This window comes from Schistocerca americana, chromosome 3 (genome assembly GCF_021461395.2).
Source record: "Schistocerca americana isolate TAMUIC-IGC-003095 chromosome 3, iqSchAmer2.1, whole genome shotgun sequence".
Taxonomy (NCBI): domain Eukaryota; kingdom Metazoa; phylum Arthropoda; class Insecta; order Orthoptera; family Acrididae; genus Schistocerca; species Schistocerca americana.
In genome coordinates this window covers 539552382-539566227 of record NC_060121.1, presented here as the reverse complement: position 1 = coordinate 539566227, position 13846 = coordinate 539552382, and the positions used below count along the sequence as shown (strand labels likewise).

At 39.0% G+C, this 13846-nt stretch overlaps 1 protein-coding gene across 2 annotated transcripts in view; it reads right to left on the bottom strand.

The window, feature by feature from the left end:
- LOC124605327 (1-phosphatidylinositol 3-phosphate 5-kinase) overlaps positions 1-13846 on the bottom strand; it is a 364356-nt gene that overhangs the window by 178624 nt on the left and 171886 nt on the right. For both annotated transcript variants that reach the window (XM_047136933.1, XM_047136934.1), the window contains exon 13: positions 11714-12486. In XM_047136933.1, coding sequence (XP_046992889.1) covers positions 11714-12486 — 773 coding nt within the window. The remainder of the gene's footprint in view (positions 1-11713; positions 12487-13846) is intronic.

The window sequence follows — 13846 nt, the reverse complement described above, 5'->3', positions numbered from 1 at the left end:
GCCGCTATCAACAGGGGATCTCAAGTTGATTCCGTATTTCTAGATTTCCGGAAAGCTTTTGACAGCGTTCCTCACAAGCGACTTCTAATCAAGCTGCGGGCCTATGGGGTATCGTCTCAGTTGTGCGACTGGATTCGTGATTTCCTGTCAGGAAGGTCGCAGTTCGTAGTAATAGACAGCAAATCATCAAGTAAAACTGAAGTGATATCAGGTGTTCCCCAGGGAAGCATCCTGGGACCTCTGCTGTTCCTGATCTATATAAATGACCTGGGTGACAATCTGAGCAGTTCTCTTAGGTTGTTCGCAGATGATGCTGTAATTTACCGTCTAGTAAGGTCATCCGAAACCAGTGTCAGTTGCAAAGCGATTTAGAAAAAATTGCTGTATGGTGTGGCTGGTGGCAGTTGACGCTAAATAACGAAAAGTGTGAGGTGATCCACATGAGTTCCAAAAGGAATCCGTTGGAATTCGATTACTCGATAAATAGTACAATTCTCAAGGCTGTCAATTCAACTAAGTACCTGGGTGTTAAAATTACGAACAACTTCAGTTGGAAATACCACATAGATAATATTGTGGGGAAGGCGAGCCAAAGATTGCGTTTCATTGGCAGGACACTTACAAGATGCAACAAGTCCACTAAAGAGACAGCTTACACTACACTCGTTCGTCCTCTGTTAGAATACTGCTGCGCAGTGTGGGATCCTTACCAGGTGGGATTGACGGAGGACACCGAAAGGGTGCAAAAAACGGCAGCTCGTTTTGTATTATCATGTAATAGGGGAGAGAGTGTGGCAGATATGATACACGAGTTGGGATGGAAGTCATTAAAGCAAAGACATTTTTTTGTCGCGGCGAGATCTATTTACGAAATTTCAATCACCAACTTTCTCTTCCGAATGCGAAAATATTTTGTTGAGCCCAACCAACATAGGTAGGAATGATCATCAAAATAAAATAAGAGAAATCAGAGATCGAACAGAAAGGTTTTTCCCCACACGCTGTTTGGGAGTGGAATGGTGGCTAAGCCATGTCTCCGCAATATCCTTTCTTTCAGGAGTGCTAGTTCTGCAAGGTTCGCAGGAGAGCTTCTGTAAAGTTTGGAAGGTAGGAGACAAGGTACTGGTGGAAGTAAAGCTGTGAGTACCGGGCATGAGTCGTGCTTCAGTAGGTCAGTTGGTAGAGCACTTGCCCGCGAAAGGCAAAGGTCCCGAGTTCGAGTCTCGGTCGGGCACACAGTTTTAATCTGCCAGGAAGTTTCATATCAGCGCACACTCCGCTGCAGAGTGAAAATCTCATTCTGGAAACATCCCCTAGGCTGTGGCTAAGCCATGTCTCCGCAATATCCTTTCTTTCAGGAGTGCTAGTTCTGCAAGGTTCGCAGGAGAGCTTCTGTAAAGTTTGGAAGGTAGGAGACGAGGTACTGGCGGAAGTAAAGCTGTGAGTACCGGGCGTGAGTTGTGCTTCGGTAGCTCAGTTGGTAGAGCACTTGCCCGCGAAAGGCAAAGGTCCCGAGTTCGAGTCTCGGTCGGGCACACAGTTTTAATCTGCCAGGAAGTTTCAGCATGATTGTGGTTCGATGAACCCTCTGCCAAGCACTTAAATGTGAATTGCAGAGTAATCATGTAGATGTAGTTGTAGAACTTACTTAGGGTAACTGAAGTCACTCCTAATTAAAATTTTGTGAGTTAAGTATGTTTTCGAAACGGGACTCAAATTTTCCTTGAAACCTTTGGCAGCTATACCATCTGAGTCAAGGGGTCAGTAAAAGGAACCAATCATTAATTTGATTGAACCAATTATTAATTTATTCTTGTTGTTGAGTATAAGCTCTATCCACCCTAACATGCAGCAACTATTTACTTCAATTTCATCATAAGATAAACAAACTACTTCTAACAGTAACAAACCTGCCATCACCAACTGAATTTAATATATCCTTTTTTAACAGCATTAGGTTCGTGGTAAAAACCTCGGCTAAACGTAGCTCCAGCTTTAGCCAGCTTTCAGTGCCAATAATGATTTCTGCTTCAGCAATTTCTATGAGACTTGGTGCTCTGGCTCTTTCTCAAAACAGCCGCAACAATATAAAACTATAACACAAATGTTTACTGGGTCTACCTTCATCCTGTGTCTAGCCTGCACACTATGACACTGGCCTGTGTTTTATGTTTACAACCTTCTAACCTAAAATATCACCCAGTGCACTTCACACAGCACCCACACACATGTAGCCAACTTGTGTGTGTAATGGTCCCTGATATATTAATCAGATGTTACACCCCTCCACCCTAAGGTCAATTTGCAGCCCACGCAGTCACAGAACCATCTGAGCCTCTGATTCAAACCGTCTACTATGCTCTCTAACAAACATCCACAGTTATTCCATTCAGCGATGACAGTCAGTATAAAGAAACTTGTAAAAAAAGAGAGACTACTGTATAACAGGTGTAAAAACAAAGTAGATTGTTACATATACAGGGACACCACCACCCACTGGCATTTCAAGGTATTTACTCTTTGCTTTCTGTTACAAACCATTGTCGTCTGTCTGAAGGCTACTGCTTTCTATCTTTCTTTGTGTATCCCAACATTGATCTTTCGATTCCTCTTTGAGCTACTAAGAATGGACTCATGTAATGTCCATGTGTCACAGCTACAGGATGCATTGGTTAAAAACTGTTTCCCTTGGCTCAGCCAGCATCTTAGACTTAAAAACAGAAGAGTATCTTCAATAAGCTTTCCAGTCCAATTTAATATGTTGACATATTTTCCCATATAAGCTTGGAAGGATCAAACTGCTTTTTGATGCTTGTAAATAAATATCAACCTGTCTGAAAGTCATTAAGGTATTTTCCGTGCAGTTCTTTTCTAATCCAGCTTACTTTTGTTACTACTACTACTACTTTTGCCACCACCGCCACGACCACCACAATGACGACGATGACCGCCACCACCACCACCACCACCACCACCACCACCACCACCACCAACTCAATAACATTGTTATTATCATAATCATGAAATATATTTGATACATACTGAAGAAAAAATGAGATTCAAGAAATGCAGCATGAAGCTTGAGTTTCTCCCAGTGCATAAAAATGTTCAAACTACTGACAGGAATGCAGCTGGTTGACGTCTTTGACAACTACACTTACTGTAAACAACTACCACCACCACACAACCTAAGATGACCTGTCACAAATTATCAATAGTGAATATTAATTACCAATGGCAATGTTCTGTAATAGCAGATCTGACAGCTGTTGTAAGTTGCTGTGACTCAGATGCTCTATACACTGGTCTCCTATGATCTGACCAATGTATAACATCCCACAACTGCATGGGATATGGTAGACACCAGCCTTATACAAACCAAGATACCCTTTTCAGTCCCTAAAACAGTCCTAATTTTAGGCAATGGCTTGAAAAACTCACTTCACATCACGTGTTACCTTACTGACTTGATTTTTGTAGTCTCTTCTCAGTAGCAGAAACTTCTGGCCATCTCAAAGCTGAAAGTTTAATGAGTGTAGGATGGTGTTATCTCAAGAAAATACATGACACCATAATTTAATTTGCACTAACACATAAATTTAGACCTTTTAAAGTTCAGTTATTAGTGACAATGACTGGTTTACCTACGACAAAAAATTATCAGTGCGCACATCTACATAGCAGCAGTTCATTGGCAAAGTTCAATATTTGATTTTAGGCACAAAAACAGTTCACATTTACACAAAATAGTCACAGTTCACACATAGCACTGTCCTGCAGTAATTCACCAGAGAAAAACATACTGTGGTAGTTCAATCAAGTCAGTCTATAACGAGCCCCACCATGACCAACAATAGCTTGCTTCGATGACAATAACATCGCACACCTTCTTGTTAATTACAGCACAGTTTAGTTAAGTTGTTCATTCATCTGATGCACAGAAACCACACAAAAGTTACGAAACATTAATGATATTGAGTTTCACAGATGTTGGAAGATATGTTTTCATGTACATGGTATTCACCAACAGTGGGAGCAAACCCAATACAGGTCCTATTCATGAGATTTCCAAACCCCACACAGTCAATTTTGGGCGACATCCGACTGCTTAAAAAGAGGTGTAAGAATAAACTGTTATTTTGTGAACTACCAGAACTAATGTGATTTTGGCTTGTAAAAAATATTACTCATTACAAATTTAGAAAAATTTATGGACATTATTATTCTCCTGCAATGTGGATCCCATGTTTACAACTATGAGTGCCATATTTCAAATAAAGGTAAATTACATGAAATTAATAAATAGTGAGTTACCTGTATTTAGTCAATGCTGTACATCACTTTGCATAGAAAAATTAAAGTAACAAAAGTATGTAGTCAAAGTTGAGAATCTAACAATAGTTAAGACAAAATCTGACATGGAAAATGGTAATTGTTTGGAACTTTGATGTTGCTTATTTTGTACAGTAATTAATTTCAGATGATTACTAGTGCTTCACAAGCCAATAGGATTGCCAGACTTTCTGTTGGTGAGGGTAACCTTTCACAAGGGTCACCTTTCACAAATATACTAATTAGCTCACAGGTTTTTGCATGTTGCGAACTGTAGTACTAACATCATTAAATATATTTTGAAATTACAAGTGCCCTAACAAAAACTAATTACATCAATGTAAGCAGAACAATCAAAATGATAACCCAAACAATAAATTCGAGTGAAATTACATCTAAATAAGATCTTGAGATTTTCATGTAAGTGATGCTTATGAATAGATTAATGTACTAGCATTAAGATAAAAATTAGGAAAAAAGTTTTGTTATTTCTGGGAGTAGAAAAAACATAACAGCCTGGAGGAATCCACCTTGCTATGTCACATGTGTGACACCCTATTGTATTTTCATGCTGATAGTTGTAAACCCACCCCCACATGAACCATGGACCTTGTCCTTGGTGAGGAGGCTTTCGTGCCTTAGCGATACAGACAGCCGTACCATAGCTGCAACCACAACAGAGGGGTATCTGTTGAGAGGCCAGACAAACGTGTTGTTCCTGAAGAGGGACAGCAGCCTTTTTAGTAGTTGCAGGGGCAATAATCTGGATGATTGACTGATCTGGCCTTGTAACATTAACCAAAACAGCCTTGCTGTGCTGGTACTGCAAACGGCTGAAAGCAAGGGGAAACTACAGCCGTAATTTTTCCTGAGGGCATGCAACTTTATTGTATGGTTAAATGATGATGGCGTCCTCTTGGGTAAAATATTATGGAGGTAAAATAGTCCCTCATTCAGATCTCCGGGTGGGAACTACTCAGGAGGACGTTGTTATCGGGAAAAACAAAACTGGCATTATACGGATCCGAGCATGGAATGTCAGATCCCTTAATCCGGCAGGAAGGTTAGAAAATTTAAAAAGGGAAATGGATAGGTTAAAGTTAAATATAGTAGGAATTAGTGAAGTTTGGTGGCAGGAGGAACAGTCTTCTGGTCAGGTGAATACAGAGTTATAAATACAAAAGCAAATAGGGGTAATGCAGGGGCAGGTTTAATAATGAATAAAAAAAAATAGGAACACGGGTAAGCTACTACGAACAGCATAGTGAACGCATCATCGTAGCCAAGATAGACACAAAGCCCACGCCGGCCACAGTAGTACAAGTATATATGCCAACTAGCTTCGCAGATAACGAAGAGATTGAAGAAATGTATGATGAGATAAAAAAAAATATTCAGATAGTGAAGGGAGACAAAAATTTAATAGTCTTGGGAGACTGGAATTCGATAGTAGGAAAAGGAAGAGTAGTAGGTGAATATGGAATGGGGGTAAGGAATGAAAGAGGAAGCTGCCTGGTGGAATTTTACACAGCGCATAACTTAATCATAGCTAACACTTGGTTTAAGAATCATGAAAGAAGGTTGTATACGTGGAAGAGGCCTGAAGGCACTGGAAGGTTTCAGATTTTGGAACCACATTTTAAATTGTGAGACATTTCCAGGAGCAGATGTGGACTCTGTCCACAATCTATTGTTATGAACTGTAGATCAAAACTGAAAAAACTGCAAAAAGGCAGGAATTTAAGAAGATGGGACCTGGGCAAACTGAAAGTACCAGAGGCTGTAGAGTGTGTCAGAGAGAGCATTAGGAAACGATTGACAAGAACCGGAGAAAGAAATACGGCTGGTGAAGAAATGGTAGCTTTGAGAGATGAAATAGTGAAGGCAGCACAGGATCAAGTAGGTAAAAAGACGAGGGCTAGTAGAAATCCTTGGGTAACAGAAGAAATTTAATTGATGAAAGGAGAAAATATAAAAATGCAGTAAATGGAGCATGCAAAAAGGAATACAAACGTCTTAAAAATGAGATCGACAGAAAGTGCAAAACTGCTAAGCAGGGATGGCTAGAGGACAAATGTAAGGATGTAGAGGCTTATCTCACTAGGGATAAGATAGATACTGCCTACAGGAAAATTAAAGAGACCTTTGGAGAAAAGAGAAGCACTTGTCTGAACATCAAGAGCTCAGATTAAAACCCAGTTCTAAACAAAGAAGGGAACGCAGAAGGTGGAAGGAGTATATAGAGGGGCTATACAAGGCGATGTACTTGAGGGCAATATTATGGAAATGGAAGAGAATGTAGATGAAGATGAAATGGGAGATGATATACTGCGTGAAGAGTTTCACAGAGCACTGAAAGACCTGAGTCGAAACAAGGCCCCGGGAGTAGACAACATTCCATTAGAACTACTGACGGACTTGTGAGAGCCAGTCCTGACAAAGATCTACCATCTGGTGAGTGAGATGTACGAGACAGGCGAAATACCCTCAGACTTCGAGAAGAATATAATAATTCCAATCCCAAAGAAAGCTGGTGTTGACAGATGTGAAAATTACCGAACTATCAGTTTAATAAGTCATAGCTGCAAAATACTAACACAAATTCTTTACAGACAAATGGAAAAACTGGTAGAAGTCGACCTCGGGGAAGATCAGTTTGGATTCCATAGAAATGTTGGAACATGTGAGGCAATACTGACCTTACGCCTTATCTTAGAAGAAAGGTTAAGGAAAGGCAAACCTACATTTCTAGCATTTGTAGACTTAGAGAAAGCTTTTGACAATGTTGACAGGAATACTCTCTTTCAAATTCTGAAGGTGGCAGGGGTAAAATACAGGGAGCGAAAGGCTATTTACAATTTGTACAGAAACCAGATGGCAGTTATAAGAGTGGAGGGGCATGAAAGGGAAGCAGTGGTTGGGAAGGGAGTGAGACAGTGCTGTAGCCTATCCCCGATGTTATTCAATCTGTATATTGAGTAAGCAGTAAAGGAAACAAAAGAAAAATTCAGAGTAGGTATTAAAATCCATCGAGAAGAAATAATAACTTTGAGGTTCGCCGATGACATTGTAATTCTGTCAAAGACAGCAAAGGACTTGGAAGAGCAGTTGAAGGGAATGGACAGTGTCTTGAAAGGAGGATATAAGACGAACATCAACAAAAGCAAAACGAGGATATGGAATGTAGTCGAATTAAGCCAGGTGATGCTGAAGGAATTAGATTAGGAAATGAGACACTTAAAGTAGTAAAGGAGTTTTGCTATTTGGGGAGCAAAATAACTGATGATGGTCGAAGTAGAGAGGATATAAAATGTAGACTGGCAATGGCGATGAAGTTTGCTAACATCAAGTATAGATTTAAGTGTCAGGAAGTCTCTTCTGAAAGTATTTGTATGGAGTGTAGCCATGTATGGAAGTGAAACATGGGTGATAAGAAGTTTAGACCAGAAGAGGATAGAAGCTTTCGAAATGTGGTGCTACAGAAGAATGCTGAAGATCAGATGGATAGATCACATAACTAATGAGGAGGTACTGAATAGAATTGGGAAGAAGAGAAATTTGTAGCACAACTTCACTAGGGGAAGAGATCGGGTGGTAGGACATGTTGTAAGGCATCAAGAGACAAACAATTTAGTATTGGAGGGCAGTGTGGAGGGTAAAATTTGTGGAGACCAAGATATGAATACACTAAGCAGATTCAGAAGGATGTCAGTTGCAGTAGGTATTTGGAGATGAAGAAGCTTGCACAGGATAGAGCAGCATGGAGAACTGCATCAAACCACTCTGTGGACTGAACACCACAACAACAACACAACAGTTGTAATCATCTGGCTCAGCCCCAAGGAGTCTCTCAAACTTTGGGTCACAGGGCACTGGAGTTACACCCACTATTATAATGTACCTAGAGGTAAGATTTTCATCATCAGTTCATCAAAAAGGGCTTAATTTAGATACACACATTGACAAAAATAAAAGTGGGTAATTTCTTTTTGCATTTAAGAAGAATGATATGGATTTAAAAAATGTCAGTCAAGTGAGACCCAACTTGCACTTTTCTCTCATGACATCCTAAAAGCCACAGATCAAGGCAGACAGGTAGATGCAGTACTTCTTGACTTATGAAAAATATTTGGTTCAGTACCACATCAAAATTAATTAACTGCAGTACCTTTATATTAGGTAACAGAAAAAAAATCTGTGGTTGGCTAGAGGATTTATTTGCATGCAGGCCAGAGCATGGAGAATCATCAACATAAGTAGAAGTAACTACAGGCCTGTCCCATAAACACAAGGCCCTTATTATTCCTAAAATCATGCCCTGAAACAAGAGCCATTCTGTCTAAAATCTTGCCCACCACACTTGGAATAGCTTTTCATCACCCTCCCAACCTTCACAATATTCTTATCAGATTGTATGCTCCTTCCGCACCCATCTCCCTATTCCATGGCTCCGCTGCAAGACTTGCGCTACGCATCCTCCTACCACCACCTATACCAGCCCTGTAAATGGTAAAACATATACTATCAAAGGGAGAGTTACCTGGGAAACGACACATCATATACCAGCTGTTACGGAAACACTGTTTGGCTTTTTACATTGGCATGACTACCACCAAATTATTAATTAGGATGAATGGCCATAGGCAGAGGGTGTAAACTGGCAACATGCAATAGCATGTTGCAGAGCATGCTCTACAATATGACAGTCATGACCTCGGTGCCTGTTTCACCACAGGCACCATCTGGCTTCCACCCCAGACACCATTTTCTCATAACTCTGCAGGTGGCAACTAGCGCTACAACATGTCCTTGGTTCTCGCCACCACATTGGATTAATTTACATTAATTTCACCTGTCTCATCATTTCTTAACAGTAACTGTTCTTTCCTTCACTACGTTTTAGTTTTCTACATCTTTCCTTGTCTCAGCCATCTATTTTTCCCTGTCCCTTCCCATCTCTGTTACATACAATGCATTTAGCTTTTCATTCTTATTAATTCATACATGATGTTTAAGCAGTAATCTTTGTCTTGCATATTACCCTGTCTTCCATCTTTAAGCTCTCAGGTTTTCAAATCTCGCCCAATGCAGTTCCCAACAATCAGTCTTTTCTTTTCATCCCATGTGGTAAGTCTCCTCTGACTCGAAGTTCTGGGTGACTTTCCTGAAATCTACCCCATTTCCTAGACCTCTCCAGTCCTTTTCCTTCACCCCTCTTCCTTCCCCTTCAACCCTTCTGCCTGAAGAAGGGGCCACTTGCTCTGAAAGCTTGGCTAATTCAACCCTCTTTTATGAGTGTGTTCTGCTACTGCGTGGTCAGTGGATTTCTTTATCTATCCAATTAAATTATTTTGTCAAAAACTGATTGTTTTCATAGTTATATTAGAGTACATATATAGATCTAGATGTAGATGAAGGAGAAAAATCATAAAGTCCTACACAAACAGCAAAGACTGTACTTAATGTAAATAATGCTGTAGGTAATATTTGATGCCTCAGTGTGTGTTCCACCGATCTCTCTCTAGTTGTGCCATAAAGCTCTTTTTTCCCCAATATGATTCAGTCTCTCTTCTTTACTCATTTGATGTACCTAGCTAATCTTCAGTATTCTTCTGTAGCAACAAAATTCAAAAGCTTCTATTCTCTTCTAAAAATACTTACAGAAAAGACTTCCTAAAATTTAAGTCCTATAAGGTTGAAGCACAGATGTCATGAGATACAGACATAATGAGACAAACATGGACAAATTTGAGATTTACATTGCAACAATATAAGGCCCCATTATTTTGACTTTTGTTACATCTGGGATTATTAGAGTAAAATACTTTTTTCATGTACCTCGAATGAACTTTGCATGTAAATTGTTTCCTGAACTATGCTGATAATCTCATCAGAAACTATATAGAAACATGGTAATAGCTATTATGAATGCTATTATAATAGAGAAATCTACATTTTTAAGAATGAGAAAAAATGCAGATGAATAAAAAGATGGCCATTCTCTTGTTTATATCACATAGAGAGGTAGAGAAGTGTATACTTATTCTCTCAGTAAGTCTGGATGTGTCAAAATAGGGCAATTCAAAACAGAGAATAACCTAGATTAGTTGATTAAACACTAGCATACCTTGTCAATTGTTTTTAAACATATGATTTGGTAGCGAAGTGGCACAGGAGACTGGTGTTCCCTCATTACACTGTATGTAGGCATAATGATATGCACCCCTTTGTTCTTCCATACATTATTTTTTTTGTTTTCAAATGAAGAAAGCACCTTTAAATTTAACTTAACTCCAACTACAGTTTTGGGAGTGTACACTGTGAAGAAGCCTAGCACTGGTCTCAAGAATTTCGGAAGCCTTGATGTGAATAAAACCACAGGTAAAAAGTTTTATCCATTGTTTAGTGTCATTGCCAACATATAATTCCAATTTCGAAACACTATTCAAATTTAAAATGGATTATTGATCCATGGAGGTGACAATATCTGGTAGCAAAGTGGTGAGTCAGAGGTGGTGTAATAGTGATGGTATTTGAAAGGTCTGAGTAGTTATATCATCATGATACACTGCATATAGACAGCATTTTATCGTGTATATAGCATTCTGACAATTAAAAAAATTTTTTTTTTTTAAATTGTAAGGACACCGAGAACACACATTAGTTAAGAACACTTTATAATAAGAATCAAAGTAACTCAGACAATGTAGGATTTCATGCCCACGTTTACTTCAGTTGAAACTTACAGCCCAATTGTATGTGGTACATATATGAAACTATTTCCTGATCTTTCATCTCCGACTGCAGGAGACAGCTTCAGAGGTAAAACAGCAAATCCATAATAGGTTTGAAGGGATCACGAAATCACCATTCACTGTGTGGTTTCAAATGCATGATTATCTCTGTCTGACAGCATCATTTACTGTCAATCATTTTTAATCAAGAACAATGACGCCGGCAAGAGATAATCACAGATTTGATATTACTTGACAAACTGTGGTGCCCTCTATACAGCTCTATAAATTTGGGTGTCCCTTAAGCCCTTGATGCACTTGCCATTTACTCTGAAGATGTCTCCTGCATTCAGAGACACAATGTTAGGAAGTGGTCTTTAAAGCTCAGACATTTCAACTGAAGAATCCTGATAACTGACTACAAACACAACTGTTCTGAATTAATGTATCAAGAATCTGCCTGTCTGGCAAAGCAAAATGCATGTTTTGTTGGAGGAAACAATGTAGGCCAACAAAATCCTGCTTTTATAATTTGATCTGTCGCCAATCAATTTGTTAAATTGAATTCAGTTTATATCTGAAAAAAATTGTTAAATTGAATTCAGTTTATATCTGAAAGCCAAATATAAATACTCTCCTAATCTTACCTTTATATATGGTGAACCTGACAGAATTGTATCATCTAGAGCTTTCCTAAACCGGTTACACAGTGGAAGCTCTGAAACTGAGAGAGAGGGTCCATTCTGACTGTCAGTACTAAAAACATCATCTTCAAGGTTGAGGTATGAATGTAGTGGATCACTAAAATCACTGATAGATTCCACATTCATCTTCCTGTCATCTGAAGGTGATTTTTCTTTACTTGAAGGATGAGAACATGTGCACGTGGAGATATTTTTTGTGTCCAGTAACTCTTTCTTAACACTAAAATCCTGCACATTTTCATTCTCTGTTTTTTTGTAGGGTTCCCCCATTTCTACAGAAATATTTTCTATAGTTTCACAAACACATTTAGTAAGCACAGTTTCTTGATGGAGGATCTCACAAATTTCTTTCATGTTTTCATTGGAATAGTACTGTTGTTGAGCAGAGGAGACAGAATTTTGTTTATTTTGCTTCCCATTTTCTTTAGGGTATGCACACGTAGAACTCAAAATTTCTTCTCGCACCGACTTAATGGGTGCAGCTCCAGAATAACTGTTCTCCTCCATAAATGTATCTTTTGGTAGTGGTGGTGGACAAGCAAATTCATCCATCAAGAAAGCTCTTTCCAAACACCAGTTGTAACGCACATAAGTCATGAAACTAGTCACTCTCTTAAGTTTGGCAAGTTCTTGTTCTGAAGCACCGCGCAGCAAGACTGTACATCCAAGGTGCGGTAAAGGACATCCTTCAAAAACCATAAGTGTTTTTATGGCACCTGAAAACAAAACTGAAAATAATTATACGTAAACAAGAACATACCAGCATTTTTTTAACTTCATACTAAAAGTGATTAACATATTTATTTGATGAATAAATTTTTACACAGCGAAATAGCATTAATGTAACAAAAATATAAATCAGGAAATATTACTTAACATTGTACAGTACTTTTTGGATGGTGAGGGACAAAGTGGTGTTGGTAATCGTATGGAAAACCTTTGGCAACAAAAGTTCCCACAAGCACCAACCAATTGTTAATAAGTGTAGTTTTATAACATTTTGAATGGTGGACATGACAAAAATCAAAAAATAATAGCAACTGTCAAAAATTATTCATTACAATTCATAGAATAAATATTGAATAATTTTAACAGTTTCAACAGAAAATTAAATCGAGCAAGGTGGTGTAGTGGTTAGCACACCAGACTCACATGCAGAACGACGATGGTTCAATCCCGCGTCCGGTCATCCTGATTTAGGTTTTCTGTGATTTCCCTAAATCGCTTCAGGCAAATGCCGGGATGGTTCCTTTGAAAGGGCACGGCCAACTTCCTTCCCCATACTTCCCTAATCCGATGAGACCAATGACCTCGCAGTTTGGTCTCCTCCCCCAAATCAACCGAACCCAGAAAATTAAAAACTTTAAACATTATCTTCCATGATTTTTTCATGTAATATATTTAAATCTTTTGTGGTCATCTTTACATTGTTTTGTCTGTGTGACAGTGTTCATAATGCATAAATAATGTTTGTGGTTATTGTACATACACTCTCTTGTTGTTGTTGTTGTTGTTGTTGTTGTTGTGGTCTTCAGTCCTGAGACTGGTTTGATGCAGCTCTCCACGCTACCCTATCCTGTGCAAGTTTCTTCATCTCCCAGTACTTACTGCAACCTACATCCTTCTGAATCTGCTTAGTGTATTCATCTCTTGGTCTCCCTCTATGATTTGTACCCTCCACGCTGCCCTCCAATGCTAAATTTGTAATCCCTTGATGCCTCAGAACATGTCCTACCAACCGGTCCCTTCTTCTTGTCAAGTTGTGCCACAAACTCCTTTTCTCCCCAATTCCATTCAATACCTCCTCATTAGTTATGTGATCTACCCATCTAATCTTCAGCATTCTTCTGTAGCACCACGTTTCGAAAGCTTCTAATCTGTTCTTGTCCAAACTATTTATTGTCCATGTTTCACTTCCATACATGGCTACACTCCATACAAATACTTTCAGAAAAGACTTCCTGACACTTAAATCTATACTCGATGTTAACAAATTCCTCTCCTTCAGGAACAGTTTCCTTGCCATTGCCAGTCTACATTCTATATCTTCTCTACTTCAACCATCATCAGTTATTT